Genomic DNA, 27,057 nt, shown 5'->3' with positions numbered 1-27,057 from the left:
TCACATCAGAATAAGAGTGTAAGATCTGGGTTTACCCCTGGCCCTTAGATCACACAGCTGGATCAACAGTGTCTAAATGTCACTCACACACAGCTAAAATATTCCTTCTGTGAAATGAAAAGCAATCACATTCATGCCTGGCCCCAACCTCTTCCCCCGACATAACAGATTTTTTTTTTCATGAGTTGAAATGAATCTAAAAACAATATGTATTAGAGTGCAGCTGAAATGATATCACAGGAGCGGTGTGCGTTGTTTAGATTTCCTGCCGCGGCTACACTAACGGCGATCTCCCTGTCGCTTCGTCCCTTCGAACGGCGGACTACGTTTTACGAGCAGTCATGGTTTAGTGCCTGACAAACAACTGCATCAGCGGAGGATATGGTGAGAGATAAAGTTGTCAGAGCTGGGAAGTGTTGCGATTGTGTGGACTGCGGGGGAGAGGGGGGCAGGGGGGGGAGGGGGCGAGGGGGGCTTCTGGGACGGGGGGAACGGCGTTAAACGCGCGGCGGCCGGGGAGCGAGCCGCAAATCAGGTTTTACGCTCCCCGGCGCTGTGTGCCGATGATACAGCCGCTAACCTTTCCAGCCATAAAGCCGAGCGGCTGCACAACAGCGCCGCGCTTCAGAGACCGCGCCTCCGTACGGGGTGACTCTCCAGGGGCTGGAGACGGGCGACACCGAGAAGGGTCATCTCCCTGCCCCCGTTTCTGAGACACGCTCACATTCCCTCTGAGCATATACACACACGCATACATAATACACGGTGCGTGTCCGTCCTCTAAACGGCAAAAAGTCATATTATAAACTACTAATAAACTGATATTCCATGCATTGTATTTTATTGTTGATAGCCCGGTGGCACCAAATCGTGTGTCTTAATACATCACTGAAGTTAGTTGCGTTAAATGACACAGAATGCCCCAAACAATTAAAGCTTTGAAGTAACAACAAGAGCAACAACAACAGGAAACAGGTGGAGGAGAACTCACTGAGATATAGCACAAGATAAGCTCCACTCGTGATTCATAAACCCCAGGTGCGTGACTGTAGTAAATCTCTGTAGTAAGTGTAAAGGGATTAAAGGTGTAAAAGCGGACAGAAGTTGTGGGGATTTGGGGGGGAGGGATGGAGAAAGGGACTCACTTGGTCACGCTCTTCCTGGCGGTGATGCTGGCGACGATGATGCTCTCGGGTCGGGGGGTGGCCACGGCTTTGAACGTGCCCCTCCAGAACTTCTCGAACAGCTGCCTCTCTCCCTGGAGCTCGGCCATGGTCCCGGAGCCCCCCAGGCAGGGGTCGCTGGGGGGGACACGTAAAGGGTCCGCCAGCTCCACCGCTGCGAGATTTGTTCGGCTCACACGCGTGCGTACGCACACACACACACACACGCGCACACACGGCTCGCCGGGGCCAAGGAGCTGTCCAAGTACTGAAGCAGGAAACCCAGGCAGAAACGCTCACTCTGTCGCTGGAACGTGCCTCCCTCTGGACTCTCCTGTCCCCAGTTCAGTCTGGTCCACTCCGGTCCCTCTCTCTCTCTCTCCCTCCCTCTTTCTCTCTCTCTCTCTCTCTTTCTCTCTCTCTTTCAGTCCATGTGCCGGTAGCACTGTGGGAGCAGTGAAGCAGCAGGCTTGTTGCAGTGCTCTCTCTTTCTCTCTCTCTCTCTCTCTCTTTGTTCCACTCAGGAGGGTGGATTCCCCCCTCTTTCTCCTCCTCTTTCTCCTCCTCCTCTGGCCGGCTGGCTCCTCCCGCTTCTCCCTGTCCTCCGCCGGAGCTGGAGCCGGAGCCGAGGTCGGAGGCGGAAAGTTCCGGAGCCGGGCGAGAGAGCGCGCTCTGTGACGGGCTGTGCGTCTGTGGAGCGAGCGCAGGGAGCCCAGCCTCAGTGCCCGGCGGTCGGTGACAGGTGGACGTGAGGCTCCCCTGCCGTGGAAGAGGAGAAGAAGGATGGATCTGAGAGGGTCTGAGAAAGTGTCTGCGTGTTTGCGTGCCACCCCTGTGTGTGTGTGTGTGTGTATATATGATTACACGTGTGTCTGCACACGCTCGTGTTTGTGTGTGTGTGAGTATGAGCAGGGCTGATGGTGGCTTGTTTTGTCTCGCTGGGGAGGTGTGACGTTCAGGCTTCGGGCTGGTTGACAGGGAGTGGGATGCTTCTTTCCCTCTCTCTCTCTCTTTTCACCTCTCTCTCCATCTCTTTCTCTTAATCTTTCTCTCACTCTCTCTCTCTCTCGGTCTCTGTCACACTCTCTGTCACACTATCTCTCTTCATCTCTCTCTCTCCCCCTGCTCTCTCTCTCTTCATCTCTCTCTCCCCCTGCTCTCTCTCTCTTCATCTCTCTCCCCCCTCTCTCTCTCTTCAGCTCTCTCTCTCTCTCTTGCCTTCCTCCCTCTGTGTCTTTGACAGACGGTGAAGGCTGCTGCCTCCATCAGCATAACAAAAGGCTGTGTGCTGTGTGGAGCAGGCGGTGCGTGTGTCTAACACAAAGCCCCCTGAGGGCCAGGAATCTCCCCTGACCCAAACAACACAACCCCCAACACCACCCTCCTAACACCCCCCGACACCACCCTAACTCTTCACCTCCCGAACGCCCCCAAGAGGCAGGAATCGCTCCTGACCCAAACAACACAACCCCCAACACCACCCCCAAACCGGCCCCAACACCGCCCCCCTAACACCCCCAACACTACGCTAACAGCACCGTAACCCTTCAACTCCCAAATGCCCCCAAAAGGCAGGAATCTCCCCTGACCCAAACAACACAACCCCCAACACCACCCTAACTCCCAAAGGCTCCCAGGAGAACAAAAACTTTCTGACACAATCAAATGTAAACAATCAACTGAGCAGAATATCATATGTCTGGAAAACTTCAGTGATAGGTAAGGTAAGTCACAAAGGAAAAAAGGCAAGAACAAGTCAATATTCATGACCTATAATTATGTAGTTTGTGCAGTATTCTGAAAATACAATATACTGTAGCATATGTTTTCATGCCCATGAGAATATTGAGTGTTAATTAAGTCTATATTTGATGAAATACACTGTTGTAGAACAAAATGTACTCCATCTGAATTGGTTGCAACACTGAAACTTTGGTACAACATGTTAAATTTCTGATCACTAATACTTCTTAGGCTAGATTCATCCAATTGTAAAAGGAAGGTGATTTTATTTGTAATACTTTCCTGAAATATATTGATTTATTTTGCAGTTTTGTATTGCTATACACTATCATTCACAGCAGTCACAAGAAAAGTTCAATCCAGTTATCTGGAAAATGTTAATATTCAGGATCACAATCTCTTTTATATGATTAATAGGTATGCCAGGGCAGACTCCAAACTCCAACGACTATAATTAGTTATGCATATTTTAGCTGCTAACATGAGGCTTGATGTGTAACAACACTAACTGCTTAATGTTAAGTGGAGGCTTCATCAGTGTGCCTTGAATAAAGATTGCCTTTAAGTACACAAATTAAACAAAGACTAACAAATTACATGTAGCGCAGAGAAGCAAGCATTTTGCTACCAGGAGCTGTAAGACTCACAGAGATTATGGTGGCGTGGTGGTGCTGTGGATACCACTGTCCCACGTCGAAGTTTCTAATTCTGACCACGGCCTTTCCGTGTGGAGTTTGCATGTTCTCCCCAAGTCTGTGTGTGCTTCCTCCAGGTACTCTGTCTTTCCTCCCACAGCCAAAAGAAATGCAGTTTAGGCTGATTGGACACTGTAAATCAGGGGTGCACAGCTCTGGTCCTCGAGGGCAGGTCTGCATACTGGTTTTTGTTCCAACCAATTGCCTTGTTTTTAATTTGCTTACATCTCTATAAATGACCTTGGTCAAGCCTGTACTTGAGCAAAGTAAAGTCATTAGGATAAGCTGGCTGTCTGCAGCTGTAGCCGGTATTCACACACATGTCAGAAAAGATATGATTGAATCAATGAAATAATTAAGACCAGAGGTTGGCACAAAATCCTGAAACGGATTGGCCCTTGTTATTGCACCCCTGCTCTTACTGCTCATTGCCCATACTACGTGAGTGGATGGTCTGTGTGGTCTGCCCTGGATTGCCGACCTGTCCAGGATGTATTCCTGCCTTCTGCCCAATGCATGCTGGGATAGGCACCAGCAAACCTCACCAGGAATAAGCCGGTTTGACAATGGATGAGTAAACGGAAGACTGAAGATACAATCTGTATGAATACCATTTTATTTTTCACAATTGAAAGTAAGCGTGTTGCGTCAGTAAATATGGCTGGTGTACAGTTGAGGACGGAAATATTCTTGGGATGCTGTCCAGCAGTAGATAACTGTTTGTTTGTTTTTGTTTTTTTAGAGGGAAACCGGCTTTAGAACAGATTTAGCATTCTGGCATAGACTACAGCGGATGAGTATTCACCCTGACATCCATTAAAACAGAATCATTTAACTGGCAGCGTTGTGGCAAATGCTGCCTCCCATAGACCAACTATTGATGTTTATTTTGAGAGGGCATCTACTCACACTGTGTATACACCAAGGGGCCAAATCTGGGCTTCTTTTTTGATCCTCATTTCCTGGTCATGCTGAGAGATGGTGCTCACTTGCGCCACTGCGGTTGGCTCCAGTATAGGTCATTCAGAATGATAAAGTCAATAATTTTTTGGCCACAAGAAAATGTAGTTGCAATCTGTGTTTTTACGTCATCTAATGCCTCCCCATGTGCTGATACAGCAATACTTTGTGGACAAATCAGGGTCAGATTACATCTCTCTCTCGCACGTTTAGTGGAGGAGCAACATTTGGTTTCCCTTCTGTGCAGTCTCTGGCTCCAAATGTACAATATGACGTCAGTAAACCTGACTTCCCAGGCTTCAAAACATTGTTCTTGTGCCCATGGATAGTCAATGGGTGACGTAACAGGTATATGGTATATACACTACATGCATGTTATTAATAATTTAAAGAAATGGTATGAAGGATGCCATGAGTGTGATTTTCAGTGGTGGTTTTTTGGTGCCAGTACGCTTATGGGATTTTGTTCCAGCTTAACTCTTGTTTAATTACATTTAATTGAGCGATTACCTGAATACTGAGCTGATCTCCATGCCTCTGCTCTTAATACCCTATAAATCATGCCGGTAATTGCTGGTGGGGTTTGCTTGCTTTAGGATGAGTATAAAGTTGTTTACGGAGCACAGTTTTGTCAAAATCTTCCCCTTGAAAGAAATTGATGCCAGCACCTCAATTAAGCTGAATTGGCTATTCAATTACCTGTTCAAGGCGACTGAAAAGCTAATTACTTTTAATCAATTGAAATGAATACCTGTCTTTATTAGTGATTTGTTGGAAGGGACCAATCGAATAGAAATAACTTACAGATCACCTTTACTCGTAACCTTTCGACTGTCCCTCTTCTGCCACACTAATACCACACCTTACGTAATTATGAACTATGTACATCTTGCATGGGTGGACTAGCCAGACCTGTGCTAAATCTAAAATACCCAGGGATGCCCAACCCTGTTCCTGCCTTATAGTTTTTCACTTTGCCTGCTTTTCGCCTGCCAAGGCACTACAGATGAAGTGTAAGTATTACACTAATCCTGGGGCAGTTACTAACTGTCAATTGTCGCTTTCAAATAAACAAACAAATCACACCACATTCAACAGCTAGAGGTCACACTGAGCAGCTAGTCAGTGGAATCAGGTGTGCAAAAAATATGGTTGAAATGAAAACCTACGAGATCTCTAGGAACAGGGCTGAGAACCACTGCCCAAACCCATTTGCTTCCTAATAAATCAGTATTGTCCATTTCCCTCTTGCAACGTCCTATGGCATCTGACTTTATGTTGTAAGATTACGCATCTTCTATTGCAGGCTATTATGACCATGGTGACCAAGTATGAGTAGTATGCTTTGCCTGAACCTGTCTCTGTGTACTATCAAGGTCAAGTAATTCAAGTAGCAGTTCAGTTAGAATGAAGTAACTGAGAGGCTTTAGGCACCGGATGTAGTGAAGTGCATGACATCCCTGCTGAAAGAAAACAGCTCAAGCTATGTTTTTAAACAGCTGGTAGCTGGTATTTCAAGATGCTCATAGCTGGATTTTACACCCTGGATACCATACACTACCTTCTGGCTCAGCCTATTTGACTGATGAGTAAGTATTAGGTAGCATTACAGAACTGTTGTCTCACAGCAAGAGGGTCCCGGGTTTGAACCCTACGCAGGCGATTGTATTGATGTTCTGTCTGCCCTTCACTTGCATAGCACTTGCATGTTCCCTCTGCATCTGTGTGGCTTTCCTCTGGGTACTCCAGTTTCCTCCCACAGGTCAAAGACATGCAATGGGCTAATTTGCGCGTCCAAATTTCCCCTTGTTTTGACTGTGTGAGTGAATGGTGTGTGTGCCCTGCGATGGATTGGTGCCCTGAGCAGAGGGTATTGCTGCCTCTGGCCCAATGAATGCTGGGATATGCTCCAGTCCCTCTGTGACCCGGCAACGTGGGTTAGATAATGGATGGGTAGATGGATGATGGCATTACATCAGTATGAACCGAACGTGCTGTGCTGCTGAACAACACGGACACAATGTCCAATTTGCATCCTTATAAAACAATCAGACAAACACTAAAATTCTCAGTGTTAAATTAACTGTAATAGAGTAGATTCGATCGCTCTTGGACTCACATAAACTATTAGAATTAAATTACATTTTCACTGTGAACAGTAAGCCGAAATATTAGTGCACAGCACCACTTATACTGTTTTAATGGCACAGTATAATTTTTTTTAATAGCTACTTAAAATGGCAAAGAATCTTAAGAATAAATATTCTCCTAAGAATTACTTGCACTGCATTGCATTATTATCACTTGGCACAGAATGACAGAAGCGGAGAACATCAGTGTTCAAATATACAAAAAAAAGTGCCATAGCACCAAGAAGGCATGGAAGATCCATTTATAACCAACAAATATAATCGTAGCCTAACAAAACACAATTGGGATTGTAACAAAAGAAAATACCACCGGACCGATAGCCTGATAGCAGCTATACCTGTAACATTCTAAAAGGAAATCCATAGAAAAAAAGAAAGAAAAAGAAAGAAAATATATCTGGGAATAAGTCTGGGAAGAGGTGAGTCTGCAGCGTGTGTGGGAAGATGGGCAGGGTTTCTGCTGTTCTGACTGCAGTGGGGAGATGGGCAGGGCTTCTGCTGTTCTGACTGCAGTGGGGAGATGGGCAGGGTTTCTGCTGTTCTGACTGCAGTGGGGAGATGGGCAGGGTTTCTGCTGTTCTGACTGCAGTGGGGAGATGGGCAGGGTTTCTGCTGTTCTGACTGCAGTGGGGAGATGGGCAGGGTTTCTGCTGTTCTGACTGCAGTGGGGAGATGGGCAGGGTTTCTGCTGTTCTGACTGCAGTGGGGAGATGGGCAGGGTTTCTGCTGTTCTGACTGCAGTGGGAGATGGGCAGGGTTTCTGCTGTTCTGACTGCAGTGGGGAAATGGGCAGGGTTTCTGCTGTTCTGACTGCAGTTGGAATATGAGCAGGGTTTCTGCTGTTCTGACTGCAGTGGGAAGCTCATTCCCAGAGATGTGCCCTGTTGCACATGTTGAGGAGACAGCAGATAGGAGATGGTGGCTTGAGTCTGATGATATATAATGGAACTGTGCTGAAGCTGCCTGAGACATCCTAAGTCGACATAGCTGTTTCTGTGTCTTACCTGCAACGGGGCCTCATTACGTCTGATGCAGAGCACCTGGGAAACCTGTGCCACTCCCTGTAATAAGGCAGCTGAAGCTAATCTTCTGGTCTTGCCACCTCTTCAGTCATCTTGTGTTAGGTTATGTTCTTTTGGTTTGACATGCCTGAGAGAACATGTTACACACATTCTAACACTTTCTTCACAACTGATCTAACTTACACACCTCATATTATTTTGTATTTGTAAATTAATTAAACCTTAAACTAAGTTCTCTTAACCATGTGTTGTCTGCCTACTTTGTCCTTCCCTTGGGTTCAGTTGTGACACTGCATTAAGGTTTTGAAGTTGAATTGTTCAATAGTATTTCTAGCTGACTATAGTGCCTTCTGGAGCCTGCAAACCAGCACAGCTGCACAATATCAGCACCATAGCTTTACAGCATCTCTGGAACAGCACCAAAACATATCTGTTGGAGCACTGTAGCATCTTGCTAGCATGTCGGTAGCAGCAGAATAGAACCTCTGGGTCTATGGATTCATGCTGTTGGCACAAAATAACATCTGTATGCCTCAGCAGAAATTGAGATTCATCAGACCAGGCTACGTTTTTCCAGTATTCAGCTGTCCAGTTTTGGTGAGTCTGTTTTTTGTTTTTTGCACCATTCTGAGTAAACTCTAGAGACTGTTCCCAGGAGATCAGCAGTAACAGAAATATTCACACCAGTCTGTCTGGCACCAACATTCATGCCACGGTCAAAATCACTGGGATCACATTTTGTCCCCATTCTGATGGTTGATGTGAACATCAACTGAAGCTCCTGACCCATATCTACATGATTTTATGCACTGCACTGCTGCCACACAATTGGCTGATGAAATAATCACATGAATAAGTAGGTGTACAGGTGTTCCTAATAGAGTGTTTATCTCTCTCAAATACTCCTCCTCTATCTCACTTCTACCCCCCTCAGCATCTCTCTCCCTCTCCAACTATCTTTCCATCTCTTCTTCCCCTCTCTTTCTTTCTCCATCTTTTTCATCTTCCCATCTCTCACTTTGCACCTCCCCCTCTTTTCCTGCCTCAATCTTTCTCTTTCCCTCTTCATCTCTCTTCCCCATCTCTCTCTCTCTCTCTCTTGTCTTTTTTTAAAAAGGTGCTGATGTGGACAATGTCCTCATTCTGTATCTGCTAGTCAGGTTTCAGTGTGAAATAGAATATCTGAAAAGCTTACTTTCAAGTGTGAGGGTAGGTTTTTATGCTGCATAATGGAAAAAAATATTTTGATGGAGAGCAAAAATGCACTCATTTTGTCACCTGGAACTGCCACCCTGTAAAATCACAACTAAAACAGAATATTTATTATGATTATTTTTTTACAGACTGTGAATGGAATTTGACTTATTCCATTCCATATATGAAAATATAAACTGTGAATGCAAATGAATAAGTTCCAGTGACAATGAGAAGCTGCAGAATCTGCAGAAAAAGTTTTTTTCAACCATTTGCATTGGCAGCTGGGGGTGGCCTGCACCCTGGGGTGCCAGCAGCGCTGTGATAATGTCATAGAGACACCGTGGAGAAACCCTAGGAGCTCTGCAGTGACATCTGCATTGTGCCCTGAACAGCAGCCATCAGCAAATCACAGTCATTAACTGCTGGTTCTCCACCCTCCCTTTACCTGGGAGTCAGGTGTGAAGAAAGTCTGGTCAATCAGTAGCACTATTTGTTCAGTGAATTACTCAGGAGAAAAGACAACCAGGGCCAGATTTGATTATATGCCCTGATGAGTGCTGGGACAAATGTAGAGACAGACCCATATTTTATGTCCATGTACAGTATGGGCATAATTATAAACTTGTTTAGTTTGCATTTTTGTATTTTAGTCAGTTATCATTATCTGAAAATGAATATTCTGAATGACAATATTTCAGTTTGGAAATAAAATTGTATGTGGGCAGTAGTCCTTGAATGAATATCAGAAGCTAGATGTCACACAAACCAGAAAGCATAAACTGTGAAAATGTGATGTGGTCTCCTAATATTTTCCAGAGATATATAGTATATCCAAAATTTGTCAAAACAGTGTTTGAAAACATGGAAACAACTGGCAACATAGGATAAAGTGTGTACATACAGTATTACACACTGATTTTCTTTTGAACCATTTCCCAAGAGGAGGACAGTTGTCATTGAGTCTCATGCTTCATCCCATCCTGTGATCAGAATCCTGCCCGTGGTGACTTTTTCTGCTAGCACTAGAGGATGCTGGGAACTCAGCCCCTTCGTCAGGGGATGGTAAGCGCTGTCATCTGAGTGCCTTATAGAGATGTACAAAATCATCAACTGAACTCCTGAGTCCATAAGTCCAGGATTAGGCTGCTGCTGCTGCAACAAATTGAAGTTATTTTGGTCTGAAGCTGTCCCCACACATCTGCCTTGGATTTAAACCCCCCTGTGAAGGCGATGCAGGGAGGAGAGGCAGTGTATTTTATATTTTTGCAATATGATTAGGACAGCCACATTATCTTTTCAATGACAGAGCAGCCACGTGTGTTCTGGGGATGTATCAGGAGGGTTTATTAATCAGGAAAACATGTCACACGCGGAAACATCTTTTGACTTTTCATTGAATTCATCGACATTAATGTCATTGTATGGAAATGATGCATGATAATATAATTCAAATGCTATCCCGCCTAGTATGTGCTTAACAATGATTTATTTCTTCTTTGCTTTTCAGTTAGAAAACTAAACTTTTCTCTCTTTCTCCCTCTTGTTCTATTAATCAGTCTTCATTAACTATGTTTTATTGACAAGCCCTGTATTTAATCAGATATTAATTTAATTCATTAATGTTATGATGTTATGACTCATGTAGATTCTTTGAAAAACAGAAGTTGTAAAAATATCAAAATGCAATCATAACAGCTTGTTTATGTACAGAATCATACACAAACCTGACGGAAGTGCTTTTGATCAAAAGAGTCTGCCTTTTCAATTGGCTGGAGTGTTCGATTTAAGACATTTTCATTAAAATGCACACAGTTGGCTTGGGCAGTTGGCTCAGTCTGTAGTACGCTGATAAGATATTCCATTTCTATTTGTTGCATATTTTGGGAATAGGTTTCTAGGAACGCATTTCAATCAACCCACATGCTATACCTGCATCTAATCAGGCATGTCCCAGGCAATGGTGGTCATTGGGTAACGGGATGTAATGAAATGGGCTTCTTTTTTGCCCTGAAAATCATAATCAATATGTTGAATAATAATTTATTTCCCAATGTGTTTGCCATTCTTTATCAACCTTAGCATCTGAAAACTAATGGCTGAATATACGTTTCACATTAATCCTCAAACCTCATCAGGCCCAACAGCACTGGTATGAAAATAATAATAATAAAATGAACAGATATATTTTCTATAAATATAACCGATGACTGATAATCCTGTCATCGCAGCTTTATGAGTTGGACTTAATGAAAATGCAAGTTACATTAGGATAATAACATCTCTTCACAGATAATAATTATGACTATTTCTGAACATACAAGAGAAGCCTATTTGCAATTTTATGCTATGATTATAATTATGACAGTGATTCATATCCTTATCACATTATTATTATTATTATTATTATTATTATTATTATTATGCCATTTTAATCTCCAATTCCAAATGAACATATGGCAACAGCATAAGTTGAGACTGAATAATTAGCAAATGCTTAGTCAAGTGTTTTTTTCTTGGTGCTACAATTTGTAGACAACAGATGGACATAAGTCTAGTTGAACAGTCAGTGAAGAAACCGTTTAAATGGGCGGGTCAGAGGATAAGTAAACCAAATATAGCCCCACATTCTGGCGTCTTGTCTTATCTCAGTACTGGCTCCTGTGGTATTTTGCTCGTTTTGCGGCCAAGGCAAACCATGAACTGGAATGCAAATCTCGTCAGCACTGTAATACACAACATTGCCAAGCGGAACATGGGCACTCGAGTAGGAAGCATGCTGAATAGCTGATGAGCAATCAAACGTCGAGAGCCATGCAGGCTACTGCGATTGCCGTTATTTTAAGTGGAGTCGTTTTCATAATTCTCGATTGTGCGCTGTCCTTATCGTTGTCAAGAAACGGTGTGAGATCTTTAGAAATGCGGCGTCTGGCTGTTGCAGAAAAACGGAGCGAAAATCCTGCCACGCCGCCCACCTCCCTGCGCAGTTACACTGCGCGCTGTGGATGTCCTGTCCGCCTGCCTGCTGGCCACAGATGTACAGTTGATGAAATAAGGATAACCACTGCTATCAAAACATTACCTCACTTTCTCCGGCCTTTGCGATGTCCACCGAAGTCATCGTTTATTCATGCGCGCTGATTATGTATAATTACGCGGAACTACTCCGGCCCAATGCGATAACCGTGAAGCGCACAAGAAAGGACCGATTGAAACCTTCAGAGTAAATAAGGGGCGAAGTGAGAGCGGTAAAAAAAAAACTGCAGTTTTAACTGGAAACGTGAGCTATACACATGTGCTTTTTTTTGTAATGGTGTAATGTGAAATTTGCCTTTGAAAAACATAAGCAAGATGTTTACCCTAATTCAGCATTTTGCTGCTCATTAGTTGTAGAATAGATGCATATGCCGAGGCACTATGAGACTGTCACTACTTCAAAAGCATAATTTTTCCATTGCTTCTTACTGTTAAGGAAAAATGACATTTTTTTGTTATGTGTACCATATTAGGTGAGAAATGTAAATCGTTTTCACTACCACTTACTGGAATTTAAATAGGTTTTAAAGTATTTGAGCAATTATTTTACTCTCCTTCATGAGAACACACAATTTTTTTTGGTCAACCCCCACCTCCACTCCCTCACTTGTGTGTGTGTGTGTGTGTTTGTGTGTAGGGGAATGGGGGAGTTAGGACATTCTATCTGAAATCAATACACCTTATCCCCTGACAACCGATGATTGTTATCAAAGTGAACCAATTAAAACGGAAGCCAGCAGCCATTAAGCAATGGCATTACAGGAATATACAATTCCTCTCGCATGTCATTCCCTAACCTTCACTCCCAGATTCGGCTTTAAAATGGCCGGGCAACTGAAAAAGGGCTCAAACGCTTAATAACAGGACTTAGTGGGGAGAGCTGGTTGGCACAAGCAAAAGGTTTTGTGCCACCAGGGATTCCGTGCCCTATGAAATGATCTCGTATTGGTCTCCAGCACTCCAGAAAATCCTGTGTTCTAATATTTCTTAGGGCCCCTGTCAGTCAAGGACCTTGAATTCGTCCTAACCCCATCGCCCCAAATGGTGTCCTGGAGGACAGCAGTTCCAAAATGGTGGATTCTCAACATTCAACACTGCCCTCTCAGCTCAAGCCAACCGAGACAAGGAAAACCACTGGCTGAGTCACAAGACATGACTAGATTTTACAATTAAGATGCTTCTTCCTTCTATATATCAAAGGCCACAAATGTAAATAAATCTATAATTTATTTATTAAAAAAATATTTTTTTTACTCAGTAAATTAAGATGCTTTGGCACGAGCCGTTGCCAAATGCCTGAAATGAAATTGTATTGAAATTGCCTCATCTAAAAGGCTTAGGAATTGTTCAAGCAGAAGAGAGTGCCAAGTGAATTTCTACAGAGCAATGATTTGAACATGCATATGAATGTCATTATATGAAAAAATAAATGTATTAATGATTCAATAATTAGGTAATACAGTTAGTCTTGTTATAAAGACCTAACCATCATATAGAAAGCCACCAACTGTTTTTATTATGCATTTTGCAACTTTAAATAAACCCTCATATCATTGTGCAGTTCAATAACTGCCTTATCGTCTGCTTCTGTTTAGCATAGAGACATAGAACAGCTGCTAAACTGCTACAGCTCAAATGCCCGTCGACACAGATGCCTGTTTTGCTCAAGACCACCATAAGGCGATATTCAGTCAATCTTCCGTGGAAGAACTACACATGTCCCGGGCGAAATGAATGCTCTCAGCCAAACATCTTCTCTTTTTAATGATACAGTTGCTGTTCCCTTCCAGTTTAGCTGCTAGTAACTAATACTCCACTGACCTTTTGACCTTTTTTATTGCGTACATTCTTCCTTTAACATTACCTTAATGTTGTCTACCGAAAAGAGAATGTGGATCTGTTTGTAATCTTTTGTTGCTTACAGTACCACTTTTCTTCTCAAACATAGTATTTTGATTAAAAAACTAGTTTTATTTATCTAATTTCCATCCCTGTAAAAACAAATATTGTATTAAATATCCTTTTATGTTATCATACTGTCGGTTAGGTACTGGATGACATTTATTATATAATTTTTCATATTTTTTTATCTAACATGGTCGGTGGCCATTTACTCTATTTTACAGTATAACAGCACCATTTCACTGATGGATTGCTTTGGAAAGGTTGTTTGGCTTTAAAAAAATAATGTGAGCAAAGCGTAACATGAGACTTGAAGAAATAAACCGCAAGGCATTTGTTTCACGGCACATACACTCAGCAGCCATTTTCCCAGATACAGCGTACAGTATATTCTAAATAAGTAGGAACACTCATTTCATTCTCATTAATTTGCTAAAAATTCAAACATTAAAAACTAATCTTGGTTGCATTCACATTTGTATCGCACCATATGTGGTACAACCATTTGAAAGTGTGGGAATGTGATTGTTGTCATGGGGATTTTTCATATTTATGCAGCTTTAACCATTAGCTCTAAACACAACAGATTAACAAAACTCTCAAGAATAAAAGACACAAGGCCCTTGAGATGCTGAAGACGGATTTAAAGGATAGAGTAAGAGTAACCTTATGCTTTGGTTCGTCCCAGTTGAAAGTATCCTACATTGGTGATCCACAGGCAGAAAATGAACTGAAGACAGGCAATAGTGAGGGCAGCTATGCTTCACTGCCCCTGTCCAAGATTGGTATAGTCAGCTGAAGTAAATCCACTATTCACACATTCACACATGAAAGATATGGCTGTAGAAACACTCAGAGACACTGCCGCTTCGACAAGATCAACTCCTGTACAGATTGACAGAGCCAATGAGTTCAGGCAAGTGAAAATACTGTCCACATACAGTATTTCTCAGGATTTTGATGTGCTCGCATTTCAAGTTCTATATTTTGAAGTACATTGAAAGAGACTGTATTGCATTTACACAGAGTTATGCTGCATTGTGGGATTGGGAGTTTAGATGAGGACGCATGTTTTGTCTTGTATGGTTGCAATACAATACAGATTGAAATGGCCGTTCGTTTTCAAAACATCCTAAAAGCTTCCTATTAATGTATATATCCAAGTAGTCATAGTCCAGCGGTATTTGTTCTATGTTAGATTCATATACAACTGCAAACAGAATAAATACCCATATTCCTTTGCTGCTCTGGAACACATGCATTTGCATACGGTACAAGGTTTCATCCAAGCAGTATATATTCAAAGATTATGTGAATGCATTATCATGGCTATAAGTGAAATTGGTATTATTGTAAGGGAACAAATTAATAAAACAAAACATTAAAATGAAATATGTAATATTCATGAGGTATTTCCATATTCCAAGAAATAACAGAATCTGAAAATGGGGAAACCCTCAAGGGATTTCATATCTGCTTATGGGTGCCATAAAATATAGCTTCATGGGTAAACAGTCATGAACATTTTCTGCCATAAAACAATCACAATTCTACACCCTTATACTTCAATTTTAGCTGTGTGCCATTACCGGTATTTCTGGAGGTAAAAACAAAACAAAACAAAAAAACAGAACACTCTGCAAGCTTTACAGTACATTGTAATGGCTTCAAAACACAGTCACCTACAGTGATATGGGAAGGACTGAGAATCTCATTTTTGCCAGAACAGCATTGCCTTCCATAGTTCAGATAAGCAAAAGAAAATCAACAAGGACACAGTGACAGTGCAAACAATTGTAAACGTTAAAGCCACTGTGGACATTTTCTCAAAGCTGCAGTTACATGCGAAGATAGATTTAATTTATAACCACGGATAAGAGACAACTGGTGATACTGTGCCACCTGAAGCATTGGAGGCCAAAGTAGAACTAGCAACTTCATGTGCCATACAGTAACGAGACCAAGATTATATGGATTTTCTCTTAAAGAGAACACATCGCTAAAAAGGTAAATCTGTAGACTGAAAGCTTAGCTGCGATGTGATTTCGACACATTTCCTTTTATGCTTAAAGGAATGATTTACTGTTTTTTTTTTCCACGTGCAGACAAGTTTATTGACCAATGACACATTTACCTGTAAGTCAAGGTTAAGGACAATTGTAGACTTAATTCAATTTTGTTTAAAACATTTTCTGTCCCGAATATACACAGACAACAATTTCTGACCTTTTTCATGAAAATGAATGATATCTAACAGCTGTTAAAGGGTATTTATACATTTCTGCTCACCATTTACTGTTTTTTTAATGGTTTTTGCAGAGTATGAACAAAACTACAATTTTACCTCTCACAACCTTTCAGAATGTCTTTTATGCGACACATCTGCATTAGAGCCTGGCGTTTTATGATGGCTCTTGTCTAAATGATGCGATATTGCTCCCTGGCCAAACATACTGATGATCATCATTGGTGAACAGGGATTATGGGGAAGAATGGAGAAAGGCAATGGACATGCAAAATGAGATCATGGAATAGAACATACCCACACACAAACACACACACAGACACATACGCACTTGTGAAAAGTGAAATTCAGAAGAGAATCATTTCAATGTTCAGACTGTAAATATACTGAAGCAGCTTAATAAAATATTAAAATATAAAAGGGCACGATGTTCCCAAGTTAATCATATATGGACAAGGTGTGATCTGAACTTGATGGAATAGATCACAGTATCAGGACAGTGCATTGACTTTTTCGTGGTTGCCTCAGAAAGGGAAATAAATATGTGTGCTCGTTACATGAAATCTCCCTGGGGCGGGGGTTAGTTTAGGACAGAACGTCAGAGTAATGGCGGCCCACAGCGCAGTGGGGAAAGTGGCCTCCACATCGCCGTTAGAGAATTAGGCTTGCCGAGCGTGTGCTTGGATGTGATGGCAATGTCAACAGAGCGTACGGGATAGAGCCCGGGGGGGATGTCCTTGCCTGCTGCTCCAGAGGATTCTCACGAACTCAGGCGCTTCTCGCTTTTTTGGGGGCTTTTTGGAGAGGAGATGATTCAGACCTCCAGCCCGGGAATGAGGAGAAAATAACTTTGTTCTCCTCCTATTAAATTAGATAACCATCACTGTCAATCAGAGCTCCCTTCAGAGACCGAAGATCTCCCCAGTCTCGCATCAGCCACAAAACCGGTTTAAAGTACTGCGTTTCATCAGCCAATGCTTACGTTTCAGCTGATAGTTCCTATTACATTAATTAAAGGAAAACTTTAAATCTTTAAGACCATTAACAAAATCTATATTTTCCTCTCCTGGTGATGTACATATGATGTGTGGCTACAAACATCAGCCTCAAAGCACTTTTCTAAATTAAACTTGCAATGTTTTTAGTGTTATTGAGGATAAGATAATGTAAATAATGCTAATGATTAAGATTGGGTGCGGAGTGGTGCACCGGCGTAGTTTATTTATAGACTGTCTATCTTTGTGCAAAGAGCTTTTATTGAACAGAGTTCCTCTCCAGGAAGACAGCAGTAGGGGAAATAATTGACCAAGAGTGCTCTATTTATTTTGGGGAAATTGATTCTGCCTGTCACTGGAGCAGTTTTTTCCGGGCCTCCATTTTGTGTTTTGCCGCAGGTGGTTGGTATTTCATTTCTATATGTGGCTGAGGCATAAAGAACAATAACAGCACTCGGGTGGAGAATACATAAAAGTTCACACAGATGTTTTGCCGGGATTCTATCAGAGTTGATTAAACAATGACAGGTGTTGTGCCCTCCGATGTCATTCTGGGTGAGCAGAAGGTGAATTATTTTGCTTTTGTATTTGTTTCCCTGAGCTGAAAGAATATTGAAATGTAGTGGCATATTTGTCCCATGTAATAAATCGTAGCAAATCACAGCAAGAAGGTGCCAAGTTTGAATCCTGACCATAGGGCCTTTCTGTGTCAAGTTTGCATGTTCTCCTCAGGACTGTGGTTTTCCACCAAATACTCTGGTTTCCTTCTACAGCCCAAAGACAAGCAGTAGGCTAAATGGAGACTCTAAATTGCCCATAGGTATGAATGTGTGAGCGAATGGTGTGTGGGCCCTTCGATGGATTGAGGACCAGTCCAGTGTGTATACCTGCCTCTTGCTAACTGCATGCTGGGATAAGATTGAAGCCCCTGTCCTCCACCTCCCACACCTGTGAATTTGAAATCAAATATATGCAATATGCAAATCAAACTCTACCTTTACCTTTAATATATCCCCTGTTGGACACACACAAACTGATATTGAACAGATCATTTCAGGGTGTAATCACACAACTTAAATGAATCTATAAGTTTTAGATGTATAATATGCAGTTAGATGTGGTGATAATGAAGCAAACAAATTGTGTACAAATATAATTCATAACTAAGGTGTTATATTTTGAAAGAGTGTTTTTCAAAATACCATGATACGCATGCTGTAGATTGGCCTTCAGAGCAGAGATGTCCTAGCACCAAATTGGAGACATCTTTGAGCATATTTGAAAATGCAAGCTGGTTGGTGCCTTGTTTGGCAGCCATTCGCCGTTGGTGTATGAATGGGTGAATGAGAAGCAACTCATTGTACAGCGCTTTAGATAAAGGCGTTATATAAATGCCAGCCATTTGCCATATACTACTTTCACCTTTTTCTTCTTTTTTTGTTGCTTTTTCTACTTATTGCCTCTGACAAATTTTGACACGAAAAGCAAACATCAAATATTGACTTCAAATATTGACGTCATTTCAGCTGGACTGATTAACTATAGTGTTCATGAGGACAGATTGGTAGGAGATTTGTAATCATTTATAAAATAGTTGTTGATTTCCCTCTAGGTCCTTAAGGTTTTGCTAATCTCTTGTTGCTTGGTTACCTGCCACAGAATTAATTTTAGAGTATTTAAAACATACGGTATCTGAAGGAAAGATGAAAAATAAGAATGAATAAAAGATGATCATGTCAACGTGCAGTTTATAATTGCAATAGCAATCAAAAATCATTTTACTGACAATTTAATTAAGTAAATGATGGTAACTGGTGGTGAAACAGGATTAAGGGACGTTAGTAAATATGTTAATAAGTAAAGCAAGAATTTTGAATTTTGAAGAAAAAAAAAACATTTCAGCCATAGTTCAACTTCACTTCACCGCAAGGCTGTACAAGTCAAAGTAGACACCTCTCCTATACGCAGCGGCCCTCTCAATTTCTCTCTTTTCGGGATCGCTTTACGCGAACGTGTTTCATGCTGATCAGGGATTATGTCACGCGGCGTGGGTCAGCCGGGGAATGCCGCGTCCGTCCCATTCCCAGACGTCTTCAGAGATGGATTTCCATAAAGCTCTGCTGAACAAGCTGCTAATAGAAGAGATGGAGAAAAATGATTAAGGGTAATTGTTCCCTTGGTCCCAATTGTAAAATCCTGTGACCCCAGCTATTTCTGTTCCTCTCCCCATTAAAACATGACCACAGTGTCCTCATGTACTTCCACTATAATTGTGCCGTGCTCTCAGAGCTGAATAGCAATTACCATTTAAATCTGGGACGCTGAACAGGAAAAAATGAAGTGAATATTAAGATGTTCTCAACTGAAGATTAAGGACTCTTAAAATAAGAATATATGCTTGGGTAAAATGTTCTCTGTTAATCTTTGTTTAGTATTAGTTTTGAGGAATGCAAAGAGCACCCAAAAAGAATAAAAAGGAATGATTTTACAGCAGTACAAACCACTTATCACACATTCTTTAAGGACCATTTACTATTAGTACACTTAGTACAGCACGCGGTGTGTACAATTGTTCTCATTGACTCATTACATTGGCATATAAAATCAGTCAATGTCTTGTAATACACCTAATCGACCAATGCATCTGCAGTTATTCACATATTGTACTTAGGATACATCACTGACATATACAGTATGCATTTTCATGTCATTTTTAAAAATGAACATTTTTTGTTTGTACAATTAATTGCGTAGCAGCAAGTATGCTCATTATTAATATTAATGAACTGTTCTTCACTGCCTATCCTAAAACAGATACTATCCACCCATAGCTTAGCAAACATTCATCAATGCTTTAAATCATTACAATTGTTTTGCAGTGTCTGCCCTTAAGTTTTTTCTAAGGGGTGAGTGATGTCTGTTTAATCAGTATGAATTGGTCTTAATATGCTGCTTTATTAATAAATGAATGGTTTGGTAATTCATGTTTATATGAATTGTTATTGCAGTATCTTTAGGGGACTCCGTCTTCTACAATGATAAAGTATCCATCCTCAGCTCCTTTTGAATATAATTTTCATTAAAGTTTCCTTTAATCATGAGTGATGAAACTACAATTTGTCAACACTTGACATGTTCTTATGCATTTACAGACTCATTGAGGGCTGGGGGGTGGGATGGGCCACTTTAAATATGTATTGCACTTACATCTGATTGAGGCTTAAAGATAAATATGCATTGGACACCCAGTCCCTAATACTCTCTTTTACACTGAATTCACAAGAAGATTTCAGTATTTTACTCATTTAGGAGTCAGGGTTGTGGGCGATACAGTATATTTTGAATCCATTACACACACTGTTTGAATTACCAATCCCTCTGCTGCCATTTGCATTCCCTCAAATATCTGTTTCCTTTAAAGCTTCATCAAATGCATCCCACTGGAATGAAGCCTCAAGAAGCCAAGCAAGTGACTTGAAGGCTTGCATTTGCGACGGAGAAAAATAGAGCGAGCCAAACAAACATGCGAAACAAAGTAACGGCACTCAGCACTTTGATTAACTGAGCCAGCTCTCTGTAACCTGACCTCGCACAACACAGTTCACCATGCGGCCGTGTACAGATACCAAGTACGCCACGAGCCACCAGTGTTATGAGGTTATGCGGAATATCCAGCGGGAGTGTGAACAAAGTGCGGAGGTGCACCGAGAATATCTTGCTTAGCGGAAGAGAAATGCCACCCACGCCTTCGTTTTTGTACCGATGAAATGCGGAACTTGAACAGCTCAGTCCCTGTACTCTTGTACTGCGGTAACTGTGTAGAGGGGAGTCCGTGTATAGTTTCCTCATGATAAAGTTCATGCAGAAGTCAAAACAAACCCTTGCTGATTTCTAATCATGCTGTATCCTTCTTAGCTTTCTGTGGATTAACCCTTACTCTGTCAGAACGGTTTAAGAAAAAATCTAATTTTAGGGCCTTTGATAATAAACAAATTATAACAATTCACGGTTTAATAAATATATGTGATGTTATATATCAACATAAAGCTCATTTGACTAATTTGCATTAATTATGAATACATACACCATATTAGGGAAAATCTAAGAAAGTATGGTTTCTAACAGGAATAACAAACAAAATCCTGAATTTATTACTACAAAGTGATTTCAGGGTACCTAGCAACTGTTCTTACTCCACTAGAGCTGTAAAATATAGCTATATATATAATAACTCCAAACCCACGCATAAAACATCAATATCCTTATAAATGTACTCATTTCTAGTGAGAAAAAATCTCTTAGTGAGATACTGCAGTAAACCTAATGCTTAAGGTGTCTTAAATATTCTTACAGGTCTTAAATGGCTTAACAATAATATATATATAGTAGATATCTCTCAATTAATCTATTCAATGTATGCTAATCACAATATGTTCATTCTCAGTATATTGCTACTGCCGTCCTCTCATGTAGAACACATCAGTGTGGTGAAAAATAACCCAGTGTGGTGAAAAATTCATTAACCGTCATAAATCAAAATATGAATGTCTTCTCAACAGTCACAGAATAAAATGACTGATCCACAAGCAGGCGGACATGTCTCTCTCAGTTTCAAGGTTGGTCGAGCACAAGCTGGGCTGATGACATCACTCAAAGTCAATCAATTCATTCAAATTCACCACGCAACGAGAATCAGAAGGAAGAAATCTGAGCTGAAACAAGCTCCTATTCAAACAAGCGCCTAGCAACGGTCCAACTGAAGGTAGGCATGTGAGGGAATTTGGAGGTGTCGATCCTACAGTGTATCACTTCCTTTTGTACAAGTAACGACTTTCTAATCAGCAGCAGTCACCTTATGTTTTAAACAAAGCAGCGCTCTTTACACACATTTTTCTAATTCGTTGTCCAACCTTTGACACTCTGACTCTTCTTCAGCAAACACTTCTAGCATATTTTAAACACAAACTCAAAACACATCTTTTTGACCTGTATCTTAACCTTTTTTAGTTCTTTTTCTTGGTCTTTTATTTATTGTCTACTTTATTCCAGTTTTAATCTTAGTTCTTAATTGCAATCGTTTTGTGGAAACATTCAATATTATTTTATTTGACATCTATCTTTGTGTCTGCGCTGTCCCTGGCTGTTTTTTTGCTGTGCATTGGTCTCTCTGCTGTTCTCCAGTGTTTCCTCTTTGTCCTTGTTTTTTTTTAAATCTCACTGTTCTTCATTTGTTTGATTATTTTATATCTCTTTTCGACACAGGATACCACAATGATGAAGCTAGTTTAAGCTATGGAAATCTATATGTCTGTGTGTAATCTCCAGATTGTTTGGGTATTTCAGTCCAAATTTAAGAGTAAGCTATTGATATTTCAGGGCCTTTAAAATTACAACGGACGTATAAAACATGTCACTTCAATTCCAAAGTGCATTATCTCGACAAATATCACCACAATAAATGCACAGCTATGTTATAGCTTCCAACTTAAGTTGAAATTTAATGTCTATATGTCAGTTTTATGCACTGCCTATTGACTGCGTCATTATCAACTGGTTAAAATACTGGCCAATACTCACTAGCCAGAATATGGCTGCTTTATTGGCTGTGTTTTTTGTTTTTGTTTTTTTATTTGGGACACTGAGACCTACGCACATAGTTCATTCTGCAGGGGGCGATTACTCGACTCCTTGTCTTATATTTGTTTTTTATTGGTTTCAGCATCTGCCTTTGATTACGAAGTGACACGTTTCATTGATTAATAAAGATGATTAGGCCGAATCCAGCGGATCTGTCTCAGCTGGAGGAGAGAAAATCATTGGCAGCAAGGCTATTTAAGAAGACAAACCTGTCTGTCTCCCTGCTCACATTAACTGCCGCTTTCCACAGTCACACTGTAAACATCCTGTCGGCTGAACCTCAACTGATCGACGTAATTGATAACGGATGAGGTTTGAGAAAACACCCAGGCCCACACCGTCCGAGTTATTTCCCCTGGAGGATAGAAATGCTTGCACCAGTAAACCATGCGTCTTAAATGCAGTTTCAGAACAGGGATGAAGTTTTGTCGATAATGAATGGTAACCATGGAGAATGAACTCTAAATTTACTGTGACATTTGTCATACTTATATGCATGTGGTTGGAAAATGATGGCCATAAAAATAATCCTGTGCCACAAATTTATCTCTCTGGGTCAAATGTTCATCAACTGTTTCATTTGCCATCATGGATATTTTGTGAAAAATATAACTACCAGGTATGGCAACTTTTAGACAGGCAATACAAAACAAGGTTCAGGCAACATTGTAATATTATAGCATCTCAATTTCAGTCAATCTTGTTACTCACAGTTGACAAATGGGATTAATTTAGTGAGCTAGCAACGGAATTATTCAAAATAAGCACAGGGCTCTGCCAGAGCATAGCTAATATAAATCCATGTAAATTATGGACCCTTCTCTCTCAGTGCAGTTCTACCATATACATTTAATGGGTTGGATTTAATTACATGCACCATGCATGCAGACTTCTCAATTAGCATTGGCCATTAGTGTCTGTTGATTCACTGCAAGACCACCAACATCCATATTCCCTTTCTCCATGACAACTGGCAGCCAGCCAGAGCGTTTTCATTCCTGCATAAGATGCCATCCGCCAAAAATCTGTTCATTTGTGAAGTATTGAACTGAAAGTAGACAAGGCTGCATTAAAGTCTAAATGTTCTTATTTTTATCCTTAATCAATACATGTACTTTGCACAAATCTAAATTCTGACTCCTGACAAACATTTTAAATGGCTGCATTTATTGCCATAACGTGCTACAACGCAATTTTACTCAAGCCAATGTTTACTGCTTAGGCGCTGACAGACTGCTGCAGGCCGTGAGAAGGTTCCCGATTGTTGTTGTGAGTAAGTCAGTTTGTTTTTATTTGCCGTTTGTCATTGCTGATGACTGTTGCCTGCTATGAATAATCCTAGCAGCACAATGTCTGGCGAAAAGAAGGGACTACCGTCTTTCCGTAACTGCGAACATAGTTGAACTTTACAGTTCACTAGTCACGGCCACATGCAGAGCAGGAACAGTAAAGAGAGAGAGAGAGAGAGAGAGAGAGAGAGAGAGAGAGAGAGAGAGAGACTTAAGAACAACATGAGGGGACAAATATGTATTATTTAAAACAGATTGAAATATGTAGAGGATAGATACACTCTCACAAATAAAGGTAGGAAAAGTGCCTTATAAAGGTACAAAGTCTCCACTGGGCGGTAGCCTATAAGTACATTAAATTGTCATCATAGCCAGCAATATAATTAATTTGTAACTTTTTTGCTCGGAAAACATAATCATTTTTACCCAAAGGGAACATTACTGTTCTATTTTATGGGAAAAAATGAATATTATTAATAAATTGTTAATTGAAGAACAAAAATGTCCCTCCACTGTCACTTTCCAAAAATGCATTTCCTTAAAGTTTCATAGGCAAACCAGCCCTGGCAAACTAGCTTTTTGAGCTGAAGTGTAGGTGGAGGGCTGCTAAGTTTCCCATGATCAAGTTATCACACCAGTTGGTATGGGATTAATAATACAGCAGCTTCAAGAAATACAATACTGTTGTTACATACTGTTAGTTATAATTGCTTCTGTGTTGCCTTCTGCCTCCCAAAAGGTTAAGCGAACACAGACAGGTTTGGAGTTGAGGTATTTCTGATAGGTAATTTGCTCTTGGCTTTATTGGCTTTCTCTCCCGAAGAAGGAGCTAGGAATGAAAATGCCACGCAACATTATTTTACTAACAACTGAAGTGGAAATTTCAGCACCGCCAATTATGCAGCGATGATGTAGTTCATCACCGTCGACTGAGATTTCGGAAGTGCAGTGTCAATCATTAATCAATATGAAAGATGTTCAGAGCAATATATGCACCACCACAGGTAATCAATATGTATTTGCCAGCAAATTGCAAATAGATTACACTGGGACTATTCTTGTATTGCATTGAAAGCTGCATATTATCTTGAAATACTTGTGCCCTGAATAACTAATATCAAAAATGTGCAATTCATTTTTATGCAGGTTACACTGAGAATTAATTTCTGTCTATATCCTTTTGATGTTTCTCCTAATAGACATCACAGTCAGAATTCTATGTCAATATTGTAGATCTATTACTGAATGTACAGTTAATGCATTTTAATTAGAACTTTTCCACCCTCACTTCACTCCTGAAAAATGAAATTAATCATGTTAAGAAAAAGAAAAAGAAAGGAGAGAGTTCTCTCCTTGTCAGGTATCTGTTAGACGTTTCTGGCCTGTTGGGACAGCTTGTCACACACTCCAAGTGAAAACTAAAAAAAAATGCAAAAAGACTTCCCCCTCCACTCAGCCCCCTGAGGAGCTGCCTTATGTAAGCCCCTGAAGATGGGGCTCCATAAACAACTGGGCTTTCACCAGCTCAACTCATCCTGCGTCTTTATGGCTGATTATGCTCCAGGCCTGTGGAGTCATTCGGCGAAGTAACACTGAGTGCTCTGCCCCATCCTGTCTCCCACAAACCCCATTACTCACAGCTCAATTAACCACAGGAAAGAAGCCTGCTTTCATGTGCGCCTCGGAGGGGAAAGTATGGTGGACTGGGAGCTGAGCCTGTATGGCGGGGATCATCAACTCTGGCCCTCGAATCCAAATCCAGCTCTGGTTTTATTTTCTCCTGGATAGTAAGTGCTAATGATTCACCAGACTGTCTTCATAATAATAATAATTTGTTATTTAGCTGACACTTTTATCCAATTTACAGTTAGACTAAGCAGGTAACAATCCGCCAGGAGCATTGTGGGGTTAAGAGCTTTTATTCAAGGGCCCAACAGCTGTGCAGATCTTATCGTGGAATCATGGGGGCTTGAACCACCAACCTTCTGGGTGCCAGTCATGTACCTTAGCCACTAGACTGACTCCCAGGGTAAAGGGAGGGTGGAAACCAGCAGTTCTTGGACTAAAAGATACATACATACATATACTATACAACATACGGAGAATCCGCCTCTTTCTCACCCCCTACTCGACCCAGCTCCTGGTCCAAGCGATGGTTCTGTCCCGCCTGGACTACTGCAATTCCCTCTTGGCTGGCCTCCCAGCGTCCGCCATCAGACCCCTCCAACTCATCCAGAATGTAGCAGCTCGTCTGGTCTTCAACCTTCCCAAATACTCACATGTCACCCCCCTGCTTACTTCCCTCCACTGGCTGCCTGTCATGGCTCGCATCAAATTCAAAACATTGGTGCTAGCCTTCCAAGCAGTTAAAGGGTCTTCCCCAGCTTATCTGCAAAAAATCATCAGACCCTACACCCCTGCCAGACCGCTTCGTTCAGCCTCCACAGGCCGCTTGGCACCTCCCCCTCTCAGAACCTCCACCTCACGCTCACGACTACTGTCTGTTCTGGCTCCACGGTGGTGGAACGAACTCCCCGTTGAGGTCAGAACTATAGAATCTCTCCCCACCTTCAAGCGCAAGCTGAAGACGCACCTCTTCAAGCAGCACCTCTCCCCATCCCTCCCTACCTCCCTGTGAACCTTAATTGTTGTCTCTGTGACTTGCTTTGTGTATCGGTATTTTTAGTTGGCTAGGTAAGCAGTGTTTGGATAGTTAACTTTGGTGACTTTTGCTCTGTTTGTTTGTTTGTTTGTTCAAAAAAAAAAAAAAAAAAAAAAAAAGCCCCTTGTCCTTATCTTTGTTGTACAGGTAGCAGTTGAAATTGTACTTACCTCTAGGGTCTTTCAGCAAACTTATCCCTGGTTATGGGTATGCACTTTGTTGTACGTCGCTCTGGATAAGAGCGTCTGCCAAATGCCAATAATGTAATGTAATGTAAAAGGGCTGTGAGTTGCTGGTTACTTGATCATGAAGCTCATTATCAAAGTTTCATTGGAAAAAAGCAGGACCAGATCATGTCACGCAG

At 41.3% G+C, this 27,057-nt stretch overlaps 1 protein-coding gene across 1 annotated transcript in view; it reads right to left on the bottom strand.

Moving 5' to 3' along the window:
- The window catches only part of srrm4 (serine/arginine repetitive matrix 4), a 63,572-nt gene extending 59,926 nt beyond the window's left edge, over nucleotides 1-3,646 (bottom strand). Inside the window, exons 1-3 of the mRNA XM_061259446.1 lie at nucleotides 3,554-3,646; nucleotides 1,684-1,922; nucleotides 1,146-1,301 (exon numbers count right to left, since the gene is read on the bottom strand). Coding sequence (XP_061115430.1) covers nucleotides 1,146-1,301; nucleotides 1,684-1,922; nucleotides 3,554-3,646 — 488 coding nt within the window. The remainder of the gene's footprint in view (nucleotides 1-1,145; nucleotides 1,302-1,683; nucleotides 1,923-3,553) is intronic.
- Between the last annotated feature and the right edge of the window lie 23,411 nt (nucleotides 3,647-27,057).

The sequence above is a fragment of the Conger conger genome, chromosome 11 (assembly GCF_963514075.1).
Source record: "Conger conger chromosome 11, fConCon1.1, whole genome shotgun sequence".
In the NCBI taxonomy this organism is placed as follows: Eukaryota; Metazoa; Chordata; class Actinopteri; order Anguilliformes; family Congridae; genus Conger; species Conger conger.
This window is presented reverse-complemented; position numbering and strand designations above follow the sequence as displayed.